The sequence below is a fragment of the Staurois parvus genome, unplaced genomic scaffold (assembly GCF_062004578.1).
Source record: "Staurois parvus isolate SC_StPar_1 unplaced genomic scaffold, SC_StPar_1.0 ptg000629l, whole genome shotgun sequence".
NCBI lineage: Eukaryota > Metazoa > Chordata > Amphibia > Anura > Ranidae > Staurois > Staurois parvus.
In genome coordinates this window covers 599,224-619,575 of record NW_028318425.1, presented here as the reverse complement: position 1 = coordinate 619,575, position 20,352 = coordinate 599,224, and the positions used below count along the sequence as shown (strand labels likewise).

At 41.2% G+C, this 20,352-nt stretch overlaps 1 protein-coding gene across 1 annotated transcript in view; it reads left to right on the top strand.

Moving 5' to 3' along the window:
* Positions 1-622: 622 nt before the first annotated feature.
* The window catches only part of LOC149449338 (aldo-keto reductase family 1 member C1-like), a 42,021-nt gene continuing 22,291 nt past the window's right edge, over positions 623-20,352 (top strand). Inside the window, exons 1-3 of the mRNA XM_089693365.1 lie at positions 623-793; positions 11,821-11,988; positions 19,536-19,652. Coding sequence (XP_089549491.1) covers positions 707-793; positions 11,821-11,988; positions 19,536-19,652 — 372 coding nt within the window. The 5' untranslated portion in view covers positions 623-706. The remainder of the gene's footprint in view (positions 794-11,820; positions 11,989-19,535; positions 19,653-20,352) is intronic.

Sequence of the window (20,352 nt, the reverse complement as noted above, 5' to 3'; positions counted from 1 at the left end):
TATTTCCATGCAAAAAAATGGTACCGCTTTCAGCACAAAAAATCGGAAAGAATCATACCGCCGAGGAGGTTAAAGTGTGTGCACATGGCTGCTTAAAAATACCTTGTGCCTGGCTGTCAGCATACTGTAGTAGTTGGAAATACCGGGGCAATAGTCAAGCTGCTGCTACAAGGGTAGTGCTACAATGGGAACACCCAGAACTCCCAAGTGAAGAAGCAGAAAGTCAGGAATCAGGTAGCGCCGTGTTGGAGTATCCAGGACATAAGAGTAGCCAGGGGCTCTCTCTGATCCCCGGATTCCAGTCTCTGGGCCCGTTACAGACTTTGGATAATGCTTCCATGTACGCTTTGAAGTAATGTGTAATATGTCAACATTGTGCAACTACAGAGATAACACACTACTCAGCAAACACCACAGTGCCTCATACACCAGTCAGATCAAAACCTGCCATGTAAATTTACATTTTATGGGCATTAATGGCTCGTTTCTACAGATTTAGAAATGAAACTACAGAAATATTAGAATGTGTGGTAAGTAGAAATGATGTTGGTGCAGGTGTTACACTCCCAGGATTCCTGCTGTTTCTAGTATTCTTTATAGATGATCTCACCCCATGTAATTATACAGACACGCCTCCCTATTCTGTGTACATTCACTATTCTTTTGACACACTTTGCTCTGTATCAGCGTGAATCAGCGTTTAGCCATGGCAGATCGTTCTCATCTCACTCTTCTAATGAACGATGGCAACAAGATCCCAGTTATTGGGTTTGGGACGTACGCTCCAGAATATGTGAGTACAGACAGGCCTGTAGAATATTTAAATGTTTGGGGATTATGGGAATCTATACAATGCGAAACATGCAAACCTTCTGAGAGGTTAGGAGAGGCCCGGGTCCTTGAACACTGTAAGGCCCCTCATTGTTTAGGAAAGGAGCTAAAAGTATTTTAGTGTAAAGAACATCGTGTACGAAAAAAAAATGTATCACAGAACGTAGTAGAGCAACAATTTATTTTTCTTTAGACACTTCAGCCCGAATGATTGGACTGAGTCATACAAATCCAAGGATATTTGTGCAAACACACTTGTTGCTGTTATTATCGCTTATGATGTTTTCCACTGTGCAACAGCCCAATAAAAAGTAACTTCCTATCACTAAGGATGAAGTGAACTTACCTGGCTTCAGTCTGTGGGACAGTCACCAACTGCTCATAAATTCTCATACGGTATATGCAAATGGAGAAACGCAGCAAATCCCGTGCGTTTCCTGAACCGTATCCAAAAATCACTGTGTTCATGTGATCTGCTGCACATGTCAATGTTTAGTTAATGACACCAAAAAAACAGGTTGCAAAACACAGTGCGATTGTCAGAATCAGATTGTATTGGTGTGAAAACACATGAGATCTGATTCTACTGTGGCAGAAAAAAGTTGCCTGCACCTTTTTCGTGCGGGTGCAGTGCGATTGGAGCCATACAAAATGAATGGGCTCAAGTCGCACTGCACAGAATCGTATGTGATTTGAATAGTATTTGCAGTGCGATTCCTATCCGAATCACATGCCGTTTCCCACATCGCATATGTCTGAACCCAGGCTGAATGTTAATTTGAAGCTTTTCAAGGTCAACGGGAGCCAACTCTTTAAAATCAATTCTGTTGACCTTCGGAGCCAAAAGACAAGGGATTGTCAAAACAGGACAAAAGTGACATTTAAGGATTAATTGGCATAAAATAGTTAAAACCTTTAATTTTTTAAAATGTATTCACGCAGCGTATTTCTTGCTATTACTATAACCTACCACCAAAGAACAACTGAAAATACATTCTCTGGCTCATGACAGTCACAGCAATACCACGTTCTGTATGTGTATGTAATCTATAGGACTGTGGTCTTGACCTTTTGGATATCAAAAACTCAAAAAAAATAAATAAATAAAAAAAAGTGATTTAAACAGAAAACAACAAATAGGGCAGCTGCCGTTCTGAAAGGTGTAACCATCAATTGGTAAGTTGTCAAAAAAAAGGGAACAGTGCTAGTCCTTAACCCCTTGGTGAAGGCGCCTCCCGGCCCTTTAAGGGTTTCAGAAGCCGGGAGGCAGGGCGGAGTTTTAAGGTCACGTGACCGCCGTGATTCGCCATCATGGCAGTCACATGATCAAGAAAGGTCCATGAGTACAGGACATGTGTGCTGGGAGCACGCAGGGCGCACACACTCAGCACATATGTTTTTGTTAATTGCACGCAAATGTGCGGTGGCTCGGCAACAAGGCCCAGAGGCCCTGAGGCTGCACATTTGTGTGCGGCTGGCGTGAAAAGGTTAAAATGTGCAAACCATGCAAACAATGTGCAAACATACAGTCTAAATATATGAACATATATATATATATATATATATATATAAACCCTCTCTAAAGTGCTAATATTATAAGTGTGAATATAATATATACATTTCTAATCACAAATACATTCATCTTAAAAAAGCATAGATATATAAAAAAGTGCAGTGAAAATTAAAGTGCAAATCAATCTGTGACCTCTATATAACATAGATTGAAAATATTAAAGTGTCCTGTGCAATCATGTATAAGGTGCAAGTGTTGTATCATCCAACAAATTGCAAAGTCCAGTATATATTCTTGCGATGTCCTCTGGGAGCAGACGTCCCCAGAGGATGTCAAGTGATGAAACACATAGAGCATGGCTAGAAGGTGATGTCACCTTAATCAAAGCCAAATCTTACATCCGAACCAAAATGTAATCCTTACTGATTGGCTTCTGTCAAATGGACTGTTGGAAAACCTTGTTCAATCAGCCAATCAGCTGCAGCGCTGATCAGTGTATTCAGATAGTGGAGGAGTCTCTGTTGTCACAATTCAATGTCCCATCAGGGCGGATGTTGTGTGGATGCAAGAACAGGCTGAACTAAAAAAAAAACCTGACTGTGCACCCAGCTTAAAGCAGGCCATAGACCTTAAAATCTGATTGTACGATTGCTATTACACAACAAACACTGCACATATATTAAGTACAGTAATGTGGTTTCCAAATGTGCTCTGCGCTCAGCTGCCTTGGAGTGAAGCCAGATTATATAACTTGTTAGAGCTCCGAAATGTTGCAATGCTTGTTATGCTTGTTATGTGACTTGAGCTGAATGGATCAAAATTTGGTCAGTTCAAGAGGGACTGGCTGAATTTTGAACCATGTATGGCTATTCCCACTGAAAAGACATCGATCTAACAATCGACTTCAGTCAAACAGGAATGGTGGAAAATTTTCCTCAGTCAGCAGCTGTCATGGCAGCCATTGATCGGAGTAGTATGACAGCGGAGGGTCCCCACTGTCAGAATACAATGGCACAGCAGGGAGGATTATTCCATCCACCTTGCTTGTGTGGATGGGGGGGATCTGTATGTTTTTTCAATCACCCCACTGTCTGATCACAAAATACACTATATTGCTAAAAGTTTTGGGACACCCCTCCAAATCATTGGATTAGATGTTCCAATCACCTCCATGGCCACAAGTGTGTAAAATCAAGCACCTAGGCATGCAGATTGCTTCTACAAACATTTGTGAAAGAATGGGTCACTCTCAGGAGTTCAGTGAATTCAAACATGGTACCGTGATAGGTTGTCACCTGTGCAATAAGTCCATCCGTGAAATTTCCTTGCTGCTAAATATTCCACCGTCAGCTGTTAGCTGTATTATAACAAAGTGGAAGCAACTGGGAACAACAGCAACTCAGCCACCAAGTGGTAGGCCATGTAAAATGACAGAGCGGGGTCAGCGCATGCTGAAGCACACAGTGCGCAGAAGTCACCAACTGTCTGCAGAGTCAATAGCTAAAGACCTCCAAACTTCATGTGGCCTTCAGATTAGCACACCAACAGTGCGTAGAGAGCTTCATGGAATGGGTTTGCATGGCCGAGCAGCTGTATCCAAGCCTTACATCACCAAGTGCAATGCAAAGCGTCAGATGCAGTGGTGTAAAGCACGCCGCCACTGGACTCTAGGGCAGTGGAGACGTGTTCTCTGGAGAGAAAAATCGCACTTCTTTGTCCGATAATCCAGTAAACATGTCTGGGCTTGGCAATTGCCAGGAGAATGGTACTTGCCTTACTGCATTGTGCCAAGTGTAAAGTTTGATGGAGGAAGGATTATGGTGTTGGGTTTTTTTTCAGGGGTTGGGCTTCACCCCTTAGTTCCAGTGAAGGGAAGGCATCAGCATACCAAGACATTTTGGACAATTTCATGCTCCCAACTTTGTGGGAACAGTTTGGGGATGACGCCTTCCTGTTCCAACATGACTGCTCACCAGTGCACAAAGCAAGATCCATAAAGATATAGATGAGCGAGTTTGGGGTGGAGGAACATGACTGACCTGCACAGAGTCCTAACCTCAACCTGATAGAACACCTTTTGGGATGAATTAGAGCGGAGACTGCAAGCCAGGCCTTCTCGTCTGACATCTTTGCCTGACCTCACAAATGCACTTTTGGAAGAATGGTCAAACGTTCCCATAGACACACTCCTAGACCTTGTGGACAGCCTTCCCAGAAGAGTTGAAGCTGTTATAACTGGTAGGCAGGTGTACCGATACGTTTGGCAATATAGTGTATGAGTAATCTTTGGCCAGCCTAATAAATTGGTCATGTCTGAGTATTTGAAATGCTTGGTGATCTCTAGGATTTCTAGAATAAAAGTGACAGACAGCATTAACCATAGCGAATCATTGTAGCACTTGTGTGGGAGCTGTTTGGATTGCACCATATTTTCTTCAATACAGCTTGAACCTGGCGAAGTGCAATAAAAATGAACAAAGAATTCTGTGGGGCTCCACCAGCTACACACTGTGGCCTGATATTTTTGAATGGGATGGCCCATGATGTGCAAAGCGAAGAGCAGTGTAACAGAGTGTATAGTGCTATACACGCTCCATAACACGAGCCCCTTTGCAGTCTTTGTATTTGCATATTTTTCCTTTATTAAGGTGTCTATTTGCTTGCTATCTGTGTAATATTGCTTTAGTTTTCCTTGTTTTTACTGTCTGTTTTTTCCTTCTGATATTCAGATGAACCGTACCTATGCAAAAAAGGCAGACAAACTCCAAAGTAAAAGATTTCAGAAAATGTCACTAGCTAACAATTAATTAACTTTGATTTACAGTGCTGGTCTCTGGCACCAGGAGCTTACCTGAGAACAGTGTTTGCACTTACTGAAGGACAGGAGCTCACAGCAAAGTAAACAGAAGTGGCCATGCAGTCCAAATGTAACTGTACATGCTTTTCATGCAAACCAAATCGATTTTACAGAGCAGTGTTTGCTGTACTGTGGGCATCTTCTGTGAATCATCTGCTGGGATGAGTGAAAGTGAGATCAGCACTCCCAACATGCACACTCACAGCCGGAGGAGTTGAGCTCTTCTTGAGCTTCAAAAAAGGAACTCCTTCAAGTCAGGCTTCATGTAGTGGAGAAGATATCAGGCAGTGGTAGCAGTGGTAAAGATGTTATTTTAGGAAAAATCATTAAGTAATTATCAGTGGCATCCCAAGGCAGGTGCAGGGGGTACGCGCCGCACTGGGTGACACCTACCGCACGGGGTGACACCGGACCCACTCCACGAAAAGGTAAGTTGTAAAGCAAGCCGACGATCTCCAGAGGAAGGATCCTGCGGGGATCGTCGGCTTTCTTTACTTACTTACCTTTTTGTGGAGCAGGTCCAGTGTCACTTTGTATAGGTTGCATGCCGACGATCCCCACAGGATGGATCGGATCTGCGGATTGGGGAGCATAATGGATCGGACTCCGATCCATTATGCTCAATCAGCAGATCCGATCCATTCTGCGGGGATCATCAGAGGGGATGTCACCAAGTGTTATCGCACCAGGTGACACCAACCCTAGGGACGCCCCTGGTAATTATTTTCACAACCAATGAGAAGTATTTAAGCATGAATCCATAGATCGTGGCCAGGGGTAGGTTTTTTTTCCAAATGAGACGTCTTCTTTAAAACAAATCTTCATTAACTTCTCTAGCTGTAGGCACTGTGGAAAATGAATTCCCAAAATTCATATCAGAGACTTGCTGTTCATCTACCTTTGCTTCCTCTGACATCAGAGACTTGAAAGCCAAAGTTTTTTTTTCTCATATTCACAAGGTTTGGCTTATTTCCAGAAAATCTTGTGGTTAAGAATTCCTTTCTTGCTTTACACAATGAGTAGATTTGCCTTTTTATGGAGATTTTTTGTGCCCTTTATTTGTGTGTCCTATGGAAATCCAGTCTATCCACATTCCAGCCTCTGAGATGCTAGATGATGCTTTTCACAACAAAGTCTATATTTCCCATTTCGAGCCTTGTGTAGGGGCAGCATGAATATTTACTGATGCAAAGTCCTCTGATGTGGAGCAAGAAGTAATGTGTAATATGGAGGTAGCTGGAGCTCAGCTCAAGTACCGCAGTCCTATCTCTGGAGGCATGCATTTATCAATCAAGTGTTTGAATAAAGTGAGGGGGTGACAGTGCCATACTGTATACTGCTTGGTATACTTGTCTCTCTTTGTGCAGCAGGGCTGGAGATTTAAGGAAGATGCGGTAAAAGGAGACAATCAGCTCATATGTTGACAACATGCTGATAGGAGGAGAGAACAGAGTGAAAGGGTATGAGCTCATCACTGTGCTGCTTGTCCTTTCACTGTCCAGTCATAGGCTGGAGCAGGTCCAGCACAACCTGGGCTCAGAGAAAGTGGATTGAGTGATTCTGGCCATCAGACTGGGGCCATCTAGTAGCAGAGAAAAAATTATTGAAACGATGGTGACTATTTTAGCAAAAACAGAAAAAAATAGCTAGACCAAGGTTTGATTTAGGTCAGGGTTAGTGTTAAGGTCAAGGTAAGGTTCAATGGTCAGGGTCAAAGGTGAGGGTCTGTTTATTTTGGGTTGAATTAAAAAAAAAAAGCAATTAGTATCAGTGTCAGTTAGTGTCAGTGTGTTTTAAGTAGGATAAAAAAAGCAAATTGTGTACTATTGTTTCTGGATCCTACTACAGGTATAAATTAACATACACATATGTGGTATTGCTGAGATCATGAGGAGCAGGGAAATTTATTTGGGGATATTCTTTGGTGGTAAGTTATGGTAATAGCAAGAAATATACTGATAAATTATTATATTTCTTTTTTTTATTTTGGGCCAGTTTTCCTTTGATAAAAAATAGAATCAGACGCTATCCATTACTATTTACCACCAGAGACCAGAGAAAAGCCCAATTTGTCCTGAAAACAAAACAAGGTATAATCTACCTGGATACACAAAGTAGTTGGAATGATATATAGCACACTCTATAGTTAGGTGCTAGGATTTACATAGTTAGGTTAGCCATAGCTATGTTTCTCCGCTTAACAGAGAGACCGTTAAGAAAATCTACTTGGGCTCTCTGCTTAACAGAGTGCTGTGATTGATTAGTTAGGTCTGCTCATGATGCTCTGGTGTTGCTTGAGTTTGTCTGAGTTCTGCTTGCCTTTAGGAAGCTATGAGAGTCTTCCAGAACATGGAAAGGGGCTAGATAAATGAATAGCATGAATATGGACACTGCCCTAGCCAATTGCAGGGCAGGGTGGTCCCATTGCATGCTGGGAGTGGTACTTATGTGCTATGAGCACATGGGTTCAGCATCTATCCCAGAAGAGGATTGAACCATACCAAGCTGGAGGCAGGCTTGCCTTACCTGGCATTTGCGGCCATGCAGGCCTCAGGTGGGCCTGAAGTCAGAGACAGTGACCCGGTGATAGCACTACAACTAACTTAGCATGGTGAAGAGAGAGGAATACCTGGGCAAAAATACTAGTGGCTTCTCCCGGGGGTAGCACTACAACTAACTCCACCTGCCAGGGCAGAAAGTCTGGGGGAAATTGCATCAATGTGGACACACACAGCAAAAAAAATCTTCGGAAACATACAGCAATAAAAATTCTAAATTCTAACCCCACTTAGATCAGTGTTGTAGCTCTGCACAAGTAAATATAAAAACAGTTACACATAATTTCTATAACCCATCACGTATCCCTAACTGTTTAACCAAGAACTGTGTTTTTTTAAAAGTCCCACAAATGATTGGCTCCCTGTACTGCTTCTCCATCTTCCAGTCTAAATTCTGCTGTACAGGGGATTTCTAGAGGTCCGATGATAGGTCAAATTCAGGAAATTACACTACTTGCATTGAAAAAGAAATATATAAAAAAAAATAATAAATACAGAGCTTCATTCATTTCTGTCTTTTATATTAACCAGAAGCTCAGCTTTAAACTCTAAATTGAATAAATTGGTTTTATATCAGCAAAATTCTCTCTTTTTGCTGCCTGAACATGCATGTCAAGTAGATATCCTATGAGGCTGGTTCATTCATTTCTGTCTTTTATATTAACCAGAAGCTCAGCTTTAAACTCTAAATTGAATAAATTGGTTTTATATCAGCAAAATTCTCTCTTTTTGCTGCCTGAACATGCATGTCAAGTAGATATCCTATGAGGCTGGTTCACATCTATATGCTGCAGTTTAGTGTGAAAGACTAAGCGAAAATCAATGGGCCCAGCCATGTGCATTATCATATGTGCAATATGCACACGGAACAGCGTAAGTCCAGACTAACCATAAAGCCTCAAATTCCAAACTCATTATCTCCTGAACAGGGGCGGACTGACAACTCATGGGGCCCCCGGGCAATAGGGGATCATGGGGCCCCTGTGTCCTTGCCCAAACTCAAAAAAGCCTATGAAAAAGGTACATGGGGTATCTCATGGGGCCCCCTACTGACCCCGAGTCCTCGGGCAGTGCCCGAGTTTCCAAATGGTCAGTCCGCCCCTGCTCCTGAATAAAACAATGTTTATTTCACCATGTCTGAAGTCTTTTTGCCAGTTGTTTGCAAGGCTGTAATAATCTACATCTGCCACAAGATGCCGATAAAGTCTCTTTGTTGGGACTGGCTGTTCTATCAGAATGTAAGTACAAACTTCACCATTCCAGTTTATTGAATGATAGTATGTATTGGGACACAAAGGGGTCAATGCACTAACAGTTAAATAAAGACTGAAAACATTTTGTAAAATAATGTATGCGGTAAATATTTTACAAATGTGCAATTCACTAAGAATTTTGCAGTAAATAACTTTTGCAGTAAAATATCAGTATTTTGGTAGTTAATGCATATTTTCATACGGTAATTTATCGCACGGTAGCTGGTTGTTAAGGAAGCCAGCCGCAGCATCCTTAACAACAGATGACTCATCAAATGTCAGCAGGTTTCCTGCTGGCAGCTGAATGTAAACAAAACATGCTGAAAATTAGAAATTATGAAAAAAAACCCAGCATGGGAGTCCCCCCCAATCCATACCAGGTCCTTTGGGTCTGGTATGGATTTTAAGGAAAACCCCACACCAAAATTTAAAAAAAAAAATGTCCCTTGGGTCAGGTATTGATTTTCAGGGAACCCCACACCAAAATTAAAAAAACAAAATGGCATGGGGGTCCCCCCAAAATCCATGCCAGACCTTGGGGGGGACCCCACAGCATTTTTTTTAATGTTGGCATGGGGTTCCCTTTAAAATCCATACCAGACCAGAAGGGCATAATAAGGATTGGGGGGGACCCCCACGCTGCATCTGAAAAAATGCAGCATGTGATACCACCAGTAAAACCCTGGTGATAAATATTGCAGATTTTTTTACTTTCTGTTCCATTTGTGAATTGGACTTAACAGCTTACTGCATGTTTTTTTTGCAATATTTTCCGACACGTTTCATTCTGTGTTAAATACTGCATAATCTTTTAATTTTCATTTTTTTTGTGAATTGGACATTTTTTTACTGCATGTGATAATTTATGCAAATGAGTCATGTGACCATGTTATTGCATGCGGTAACCTTTAGTGAATTGACCCCAAAATGTGCAACTTAGCCCTCAAAACCCAGAATTTATTCATACAGATCTGATACAATTATGTGAAATCCCCTCAGCTAACCTACCCTAACAGCATTTGTTCTTTTTAGTTTATGTATAAAATTTATATATTTTTGTTTGTTTTTATTGATCATACTTAGAGGAAAAAAAAGGATTTGTTTCAGCCTGGTATATACGAAACTTTGGATCCTTTTTGTTGACTTTTTATTACCAGTCTGCCTATACTGCTTTACTATGAAACACCTGTATTTTAAATGACCCTCAATATCAGAAGCTCAGATTACACATAAAACTCAATGAGTGAGAAGATAGACACACCCTTCCCTCTGCTCTGTATATGCTCTTCCTCACATAGATTTAAATTAGGCTGAAACAGTCAGAAAGTAAGAAGGTATGCTGTCTTTTTTGGAAATCCTAGAATTCTCTGAAAATCAGTGTCAAGGATGCTTCCTAAATCATTTAAAAAATGTTGTGCAAATGTATAAAAATAATAAAATGTCTGCTACCAACCTTGTTAAAGTGTTACTATGACCCTGCATGTACTATATCTGGTCTCCCACAGTACACAACATGGAAATGCAATTATTTTAGTAAATATAAACTGCTAAATACCTTTTATCATCAGAGGTATATAGCAGTCTTGTGACATCAATCAGTGTCCAGCAGAGCACTAGTTAAAGCTTGTAGGAGGAGATTTCATTCTCCCCTGATTGTCCTATGAGTCTGCATAACCCCTGACCCTCTGTCTAGACAGTGCTGATTGGCCCTGTGCTGATCACATGCACTCTCCCAAGAAATAAAAAAAATTATATAGCAATATACACCAAACTGAGCATGTGCAGCTTGCCCCCAAAGTCTGTTCTATCAGGAGATGGATTGGGGACTGTGGAAGAAAGGGAGGATCAGAGAATACAGGATCAAACATCCTTTTTACACAATGCAGAGGATTAACCCCTTAGGTTCCACAGTGAGTATAACAAGCATGCTTTACTGCATATACAGACTGATTTTACTGCTGTGGGTTTAGTAACACTTTAAGTCTAAAGATTGTACAATCTCCTTTATATCTACTGTATCTACTAATATATAGTACAGTGGTCTGCCTGGATGGATACAAATGAATGGCTTGTTAAGGTAGACCAAGTTTAGGTTTTGTAAATCTAATGGTGGCCATACACAATGCGATAGCATTGAAAAGTCAGCCGTGGTTCACACTGGATCCGACTTTGAAATCATGCGACTTGAAGTCGGATGGCTGTGTAACTTTGGGTGCGACTTCAGAGACATCTATGCGACTTCATACACACACGTCTATGCAAATCTCACCCCAAATCAGGAAAAGTAGTGCAGGAACTACTTTTATAATTGGTGCGACTCCGACTTCATTGTAGTCGTACCAATTAGAACCTTTCCATTTGACAATCATTACATGACAATTTGCATCAGTGTTAACCAGGACTCAATGTCCAATTGAACAAAACAATCATATCAAGCATCAGCTTCGCAAGACAAAAGAGCTTATCAGCAGAAGTTTGGTCATTGGAAGAGAGCTGGTTGAGTTCTCAGCAGAGCTAGAGAACTGACCACTCTATGCTCTCCTGCTTAGTGTGGTCAGTTTTTAATAGGAAAGCAGAGGGACTGACAGATACACCAGGTATTTCACACAAAGGAAGCAATACAAAGAGAACAGGATACCTGCTCATATAAGTACATGGTACAACAGGAAAATATTAGGAATATGAAATGTTGGGTTTACATATTCTTTCACCCTTGCAGATTGTATCTATCTATGAATGGAAATAAATGTATTTTACACTAATTAACTTGTAGTGATAGCACTTTACTTATGGCTGATTGTGCTCTAGATCCCAGTTTCCCTCAGTGAACAAGCCACCGAAGTTGCCATCAAGGTTGGTTTCCGCCATATTGACGGAGCGCACCTGTATCAGAATGAAAAAGAAGTGGGTCGGGCCATCCAGAAGAAGATTGCAGATGGGACTGTAAAAAGGGAAGATCTCTTCTACACAGGAAAGGTGAGGACATGCTTAAGTGGCTTAGAGGGCTGCACCGGGCTCATGGGTCCAGTGATTGGTAGATACAGTGTTTACATACTGTATGTTCTTACCACATTTCATGTGTTTTTTTCCTTTAAAGCTGATTATTCTTCTTAAAGAGGAACTCCAGTCTCCCCCCCAAAAAAAAGATTACAAATACTATAGCTGATAACTTTTAATGTAAAGACATTTACCTGTCCAGGGATCCAGCGCTGTTCTCACCCGATCCAATTCCTTAATGGGCTTTGGGTCCAGGCACCAGCATCTTAACTAAGGTAAGCTGCCAGTGAAGCTTTGTGGCTTCACAGCTGGTTTCTCACTGTGCATTTTGAATGGTCCTGAAGTCTTTTGGCACCTGTAATGTGTCCCAGAAGGCTGTGGGGGAAGGGGGCGCTGAGCACTGAGGCGATCCGCCTGGAAGTGACAGTGGGTACCTGTCAAAACCAGTAGACTAGATCCCATAATGGAAAAACAAGCAGGATTGTTCAATAATAGCAGTGTGCAAAAAACAATGCAGCAATTCAGTGACTCAGGGTTAGCATATGAGAAAACAATACAATATGAACACAATGTAAATGTTTCGGATACTTGGAAGACTGAGCTAGGTGTGTACTGCAGTACCTGGAGTATACACAGTATCCCTCTGACCAAGAGATCACTCCCCAAGTGATTACAAGTGGCTAACAATCTTGACAGTGAAGCAGTTCACTTGAAAGCCCGCAGTCGGAAGAGACTAAGTTTAGGCTTGAAAGTTTGTTAAATTCCCTGCAAACCAGCTCTGTTACCAGACAGACTACTAGGTCTAAACAATTTCTTGATACAAGTTTCTGCCAGCTTAGTTGGGGCCCTTAACGTTGGAACCACCTCAAGCATCATTGCTTTAGGGGGTGGAGTCTCGGAGGTAGTCTAACAAAGCACAGACTTAGTCAGGATATAAGCCCCCATTAATCTGACTATGCAAAGGTGAATGATATTGAGGACACTAATGTGAATGCAGAGAGAGAAGGGGAAGGCAGTAACCCAAATCAGCAATCTGGATAAAATGGCAACTTGAGTGGTGCCCTTTGGTGACGGCAGTTTCCAGTAATAAATGGCAGTAAAATGTTTGGATCCTATTGGGAAACAGTATCAATGAAAAGCAATGGCCTGGTTAGGCCGGCGTTGCAAACAATGTCTGGGTGTGCAGTATAGCAACAGCTTGTGGGTCTGTGACCCTCTCACACAATCCTTCTGAGGCAGTTCTTCAAAGTGAGTGAGTTGTCTATGTGGTGGCCCCCTATAATGGTGATGCATCTGTGGCAGTCAGTAGGTATAACCCTCCACAACAGCTCCAGATGCTGGAGAGTCTCCCTCAGATGGTCTCTGCTCCTCAGCTCGATCACAGCCCTGTAGCATGCAGCCTGGCCCGGCCTGGTTCAACAGCACAGCTCAGCACAGTCATACTCAAACCTTCCAGTTGGTGCGCCTCTCCCCAACTGCCCTGGTTTCTTCCTGGGCTTTTCATTTGATATCATCCCTTCCCTTAGCTGGTGCTTGTGGGCCTTGTAGTTGTGACTTCAACTCTACTGCAGGTAAAGTCCTCCTTCCAAACTACATCTCCCAGAATGCTCCGAGCTCTTGTACTAGAGCTATGGTTTGGTGAAGTGTTGGGTCTTGTGGGCAAATAAAGTTCTGCCTCTTTAGTAACAATGACCAGTGTTACATTCATATATAATCAAATCTTTTTTTTTTTAGTGCAAGCAGTGTAAGTACCTAAATTTGACTTGGTATGAACCTCTTGCCATCCCCAGCATTGTTCAGAGAGGGAGAGAGAGAAGTAGTACAAAAAGGATATTGATAGGAGAAGAAAGCATAGGTAGGTGAGATAGTCAGTCTACTGCCTAGTCTACTGCCTCGCCTTCACTGTCCAGGCACAGGAGAGCTGTAAATGATACTTATGGTGGCCATATACACTTCCATAAAAGATCAATTTATTTTCCAATTAACCTTTTACGATAGGAATAATTGATCTACAGTTGACGACCCATTTGATCGATATGACACACAAGGGGAAGTGGAATTTGATTGACAGTTGAAGTGAAATTCTAGGGTTATTGCTATCTATGCTTAATCCTGCTCCGACCCTCCTTCTAAATCCTAGTCTAGTCATCCTGTGAAAGGATGATGCTTATACTCCAGTCTGGTAACCCAGTGCTGGATTCAGGGAAGAGGAGGGACAGCAAACAACGGATACCCTATAGTAAGTCTATGGGTGACATCACCACCCATCCACTGCAGCCATTGTAGGTAATCTCTCCTTTTCATTGAAGCCAGCCACTGGGGAGACACATGACCGGACCGAAGCACCCTCAGAATAAGAAAGTATAGACCCCTTCTTTCCACAGGGTAGATATAATAGGATTTAGAAGGTAGTGGAAGCCGGTTTAAGAATAGTTAGCAATAAGCTTGAAATTCTACTTTAAGATACAATCGTTAGTTATTGATGGCATCTAATTGGCATCTGATTGATTGAAAAATGATTGTATTTCTGAACAAAGTATCTCAGTGCTGCTGAGCAATGCAAAATGATTGATATTTTTTGCACTGGCCCACCGACTCAGTTTGTAGGAATCCAATCTAAATCAAGTCTAGCTCGATCGGAAAGATAGTCATGTCTGCCATGATAGTCATGTTTGTTTTAATTGAATCACACATCGATCGGATAATAAAATTGAAGTGTGTGTAGCCACTATTAAATGCAGACTAAAGAAATTAGGTCTCATGCCCTGCCAGATAGAGCTGTACTGTGTGGCAGAAGTGTGTAAAACTCAGGACTGGATGGACAAAAATACAAATTCTTTGGCTGTAAAACAGCTCCCATATATGTATTTCATCTGTGTCTTTAGCTGTTTGCCTGGAGTTCAGCTTTATACTTATTGCACGTGCCCCATTGCCTGAAGATACTATTATTATTTATCACAATTTAAAGCAGAACTAAACCCATCGATTTAACAGTTTAAAAAAACAGTTACATTCCCAGCACATGCCGGGAATGTAACTCTCACATTTGCTTGTGCTCTCAACCAAACTGTCAAACCATCAAATGACCGGAGTCATAACTGATCACATGTGCAGCACCATGGCAGTTGAAAATTAATCAGAGGCAAAGATAGCAGCTTCCTTGGCTGAAAACGGCAGGAGAGTTTAGTTCTGCTTTAATTTTTGTGTTGTTTATGTAATTCCTATTTATCATAGTTTGTTGAAGAACCAGTAATAAAAGTCATAATTATAAATGATGACACCTCCATCCCTACACAGAGATGTTTGAAATTTGTAAATTTCATTCTGAATTTTGTACATTTTCTCCATTACTTGATATTAGCTGTCATCTAGCCATAAGAATGTCAGTTGGTGGATGTCTTCAATCACAGGACAGGAAATCAATGTTGAAAAATATCTTCCCCCACTATGGCAGTTACACATTTAACCTCCCTGGCGGTATTCCCGAGTGTAACTAGGGGTAAAGTTTCAGTACCACAAGCGGTAACCCTGAGCTACACTCCGGCTTACCATGCGGCGCTGCTCCGGGATCTGTTCTTCTCTTACCTTGTCCTGCGCTCCCACGATGTCCCCCCTGCAGTGTCCCCTGTAATGCCCTCTGGTGGATCTTCTAGGTTCCGTCCCCTGCGACGTCGGGACGTACGGGGACGGAACGGCGGGAAATTTGAAAATGACAAAAAGTGACATTCGCTAAATTCACTAAAATAACATAGTAAAACATTACTGTATCAAACCATTTCACATACATTTTGTCCCTAGTGCTTTGTCCTGTTCCCTGCCTGCATTTTTACTGTTTTTTCTGCCTGGAAACTGAGAAATGTCCATGGCGTCCAAAAAGCGTCTCTTTATGTCAAAATCGGTTTTAGACCAGCTAGAGAACAGCGATAGTAAATTAGAACTACTTGCGGAATTGAGTGATGATGATTTGTGGGGAAATTCGTCATCAGACACTGAAAACGATTTTGCAACTTTGCTCAGTGATGTGCGAACTTGGCGCTATATTTCAAATTTCAGTGTTTTTGGTTTGATTATATTATTGAATTAAATTTATTATTATATTATTATTTTTTATGATTATTTATTAAATTATAATTTAAGATTTCATGTTTCAAATTTTAACATACCCGTGATGTTTACTAGACTCTTGTTCAGACAGATTTCAGTGAGTTATTCCTAAAAATTACAGGCCTACAATAAAAAAAAATACATATTTCCATGCAAAAAAAGTACCACTTTGAGCACAGAAATATGGACATAATCAGACTGCTAGGGACGTTAACAAAATAGTAGATGTGATTTTACCCTTTAGCCCAGTTTTATGGGAATGTTACAAAACATTTGCTAACATTTCCTCATTTCCCCTTCCAACGTCCCCGAGGTAGTGAATTAGGTGGCCCCTCGTTTACTGGCGAAATCTAGCTGTCAAAATGTTTTTTGGATTCAAAATTACAAGCACATGTGGTTGGATTAAGTGGTTTATTCCTAAAGGGGCAATTTAAAAAATATGATTTTATTGTTTGTAATAACAGAGTAAATCTAAATCCAATGCATTATTACTAGGTCAGATATCTGGATTGAGACAGGAAAATCTGGTCCAGATTGGGTCCCTCAAGAGGTGGAGGTTTTAAGGCTGTGTTGGGACAGAGGCCTATTGGGCTAAACCCGGAGTAGTTCTACTTCCTGGATTGGACCAGGTCCACCATACATTCACCAGCAACATTTTTTCTGGTTACTCAGCAAATGTTTAGCAGTGATATCATTATTGTTATTATACAGGATTTATATAGCACCAACAGTTTACACACTGCTTTACAAAATAAAGGGAGACAGTATAGTTACAATGCAATCCTAGACAAGAGGATTAGGATGGTCCTGCTCCTGAGAGCTGACAATCTAAAAGTGCGTTTTGGTGTGGGTTAGCTGAGCTTTCCTATAGACTTCTATAAGGTCTTGCAGTTTTAGTGCGGTTTCAGAAAGCCCACCAAAATCTCTGCATACTGCATCTTTGATGCACTTTGCAAAACTTCACCAAAATTGCAGGTCACCATAGAAGTCTATGGGAAAGTGCAGCTAACCCGCATGAAACTCACGGTATGCTGTCCTACTAATTGCTAGCCGTGTTGTGTTTCATTCCAAACTGAATTTACTTCTGCGAATAGTCCTGTAAAACTGCAATATAATCACATAAACTGAAATTACAATATGCTTGTATATATGTCTCTCACAAATGTATACAATGAACACATTTCTTGCAAACCTAACTACAAATCTCATTAAATATATTTAAATGCAATCTAGCTATGTATGTGATTTTGACAAACACAATGAAAGAACTTACAGGCATATGTGTATCAAAGAGAGAAGGGAAGCCTTCACCGGTGTTCTTCTGGAAGCTAAATTGGAACTGAACTGATGTGTTACTGAAGTTTCCTGTTTCCTGTTTCAGGATTTTAATAAACTGCAATTGCAGTGAATGCCCTATAGATGGCTCCCTACTCAACACAATGATGTGAATAGAGAACACATGGGTTAGCTGCTCTTTGCCTAAAATGCAGCAGGACTGCTCCGAGGCAGTGTGAATCTGCTCATAATATCTGTGTGGGGACGGGCTGTTCCAGAATTAGGCCCTGGTTCACATTGAATGCGACTTTGAAATCGCACTACTTCACTTGAAGTAGCACGATTTCAAAGTCACAGCTCAGTGCAATTTGTACCTCCAATAGCACTACGGCTTGCAACTTTTTTTAAGAGAAGTCAATGCAAGTCACAATATAATCGCAAAAAAGTAGTGCAGGAACTATTTTTGAAATAGTGCTACTTCAAATTGCACTGATTAGGACAGTGCCATAGAAATACATTAGATGTGACTTCAAGTGTGATTTGTAAATCACATGTTACACCTGAAGTCACACCGGTGTGAACCAGGGGCCCAGGGCTAAAAGTTTTGTTGTTAAGTAGAGGTGGGGTAGGCTTCAATGAAGAGATGAGTTTTCAGGGATCACCTAAAGGTAGACAGAGTAGGAGAAAGCTGGACACACTGGGGTGGGAAGTTCTAGACCATTTAGTTCTGGGAAATGGATTGAGTCAAGTCTCCATCCCTTCACCTACCCTGCTGTTCCAATAATTTATATTGGAATGTATGAGGTTAAAATTATATACATAAGACATACAGAAAATGTAGAGATAGGCACCTGTTGAGGATGTTTTTGAACAAGGGGGTTGTATGTTAATTATTACTGTGAGCAATATGATTTTTTATGTATTTTTTAACAAATTGTAATGTTAATAAAAGTGAATTGATTTTTACATATACTGTATGCTGTATTGATTACCTTAAAAGGCCATCCTTTCATTTGATGTGTTCTCTATAATAATTGAGATGTGGTACCCCATATTGGATCAGCCCTTTTATTTCATACTACTTGGTGTGACAATTTAATACCGTGGTGTAGCACTATGGTGCACACAGCCGTTTGCACTCTAGTGTGTTCTGACATGTTCTAACTTGTACTTGTCTGGGTCACAGTCTAGTTGACTCAGTCTTTGTGGAGTAGTAGAAAAAATAATGTGCGTGCCTTAGTGGAAAATGAGTGACAGGAATCTGGAGCAGTAGATTAATATCAAATTTTGCATGAAAATAACTAAAATTGTAAGTGAAACTTTATCTCTGTTACAACTGGCTTAAAGTGAACATTCAATGAAGAAATCAAGTGTTTTTTAATGGCATAGACAGTTTAAGGAGGGGCAGGAAGATGTCCACGGTGACTCAAGAAGTGGGCAGCCAAAAATGCAAAGGACGGATACAAATGTAGAAAATGAATGGTTATTGGAATCTGTTCAGAGGAAAAGACCAGAACTCTGGCCTGACAAGTGGATTCTCCACCAAGACAATGCTCCTGCACATAATGCGTTAAGCGTTTGCGAGTTCCTGGTCCAGAAATCGATTCCAAAACTTGACTAACTACCTTATTCCCGTGACTTAGCACCCTGTGACTTTTGGCTGTTTCCATGTAATTTTTAAATACAAGCAGTGTACGTACCTGAATTTAAGTTGGCATCAGCCTCTTGCAGTCCATGTACAGCAGGGCTGGAGTGTGAGAGAAAGAAGCAACACAAAGAGCCTATCAGTTCCTTTATTGACAAGGTCATCATGCTGATAGAGGAGAGAACAGAGTGAGAGAGAGATGAACTCATCACTGTGCTGCTTCTCCTTTCACTGTCCAGTCACAGGCTAGGTGCAGATCCATGGCAGCCTGGGCTCAGAGGAAGGGGGGTAAGGAATGATGCTGGCCATCAGACTGAGAGCACCTAGCTGCAGAATAACAGTTAGAGACAGCTCTACATTTTAGGTGAATGCTGCAAAGCTGTTTTTGTTTATTTTATTTTTATTCAGCTATTTATTTCAGTCTTGTTAGTGTTACATTGAAACATATTTAACATTTGGTGCACAGAGGGAAGAGAATTTAAACTCTGCTTCCATTTTTCAGTTGTGGTCGTCATTTCACTCACCAGAACTAGTAGAACCTAATATAAAGCAATCCCTGGAGACTCTCCAACTGGATTATATGGACCTTTTCCTCATCCACTGGCCTTTTTCACTTAAGGTGAGTATCTGCATTTAGCTTATAACCACTTACATGCTTTTTTTTATGTCTATAGTTCTAGCTGTATCTACCTTTGCTTTGGATCAGGCCCATCTTTGCCGTGACAACTGTTATCAATACACCTTGCATGTAAGCATTGGTCAGCCTCAGTCATCCCAGCTGGTTCAGTCGTCTCAAGAGGACTGTGACTTGCATAGTTTTAATGTGTCCCCCAAGATGAGAGCAGGGTGGGTCAGGTACTTGTAAATTAAAAATGGCAACAATGTGTTAAAGAACAAGAAAATATGGCACTTCTACGCCTTAAAGCCCCAAATATAACATTTTCCCATATTCTGTATTTCTTACCCAACACTTTACTGAGATCGATATTAATAGAAAAGTATACAGGTTGAGTTACCTTGAGAGAATGGAAGCAATTCATTGTTACTCTTTTTATATCTAGTAATTCATTTGCTATGTGTTAAAAATAGACCTGTGATAAACATATCAATATGTTAGCGATGAGAAGTAATAAATCCCGGAGTGCCACTCAAAGCTCCATCACAAATCACCCGATGATTCTTTCACTGCCTAGTGCTGGCCTCCCAAAGGTCTACCTTGCCACAGGGGAGGACTGACCATTTGGAAACTCGGGCACTGCCCGAGGGCCCGGGGTCAGTAGGGGGCCCCATGAGATGCCCCTGGTACCTTTTTCATAGGC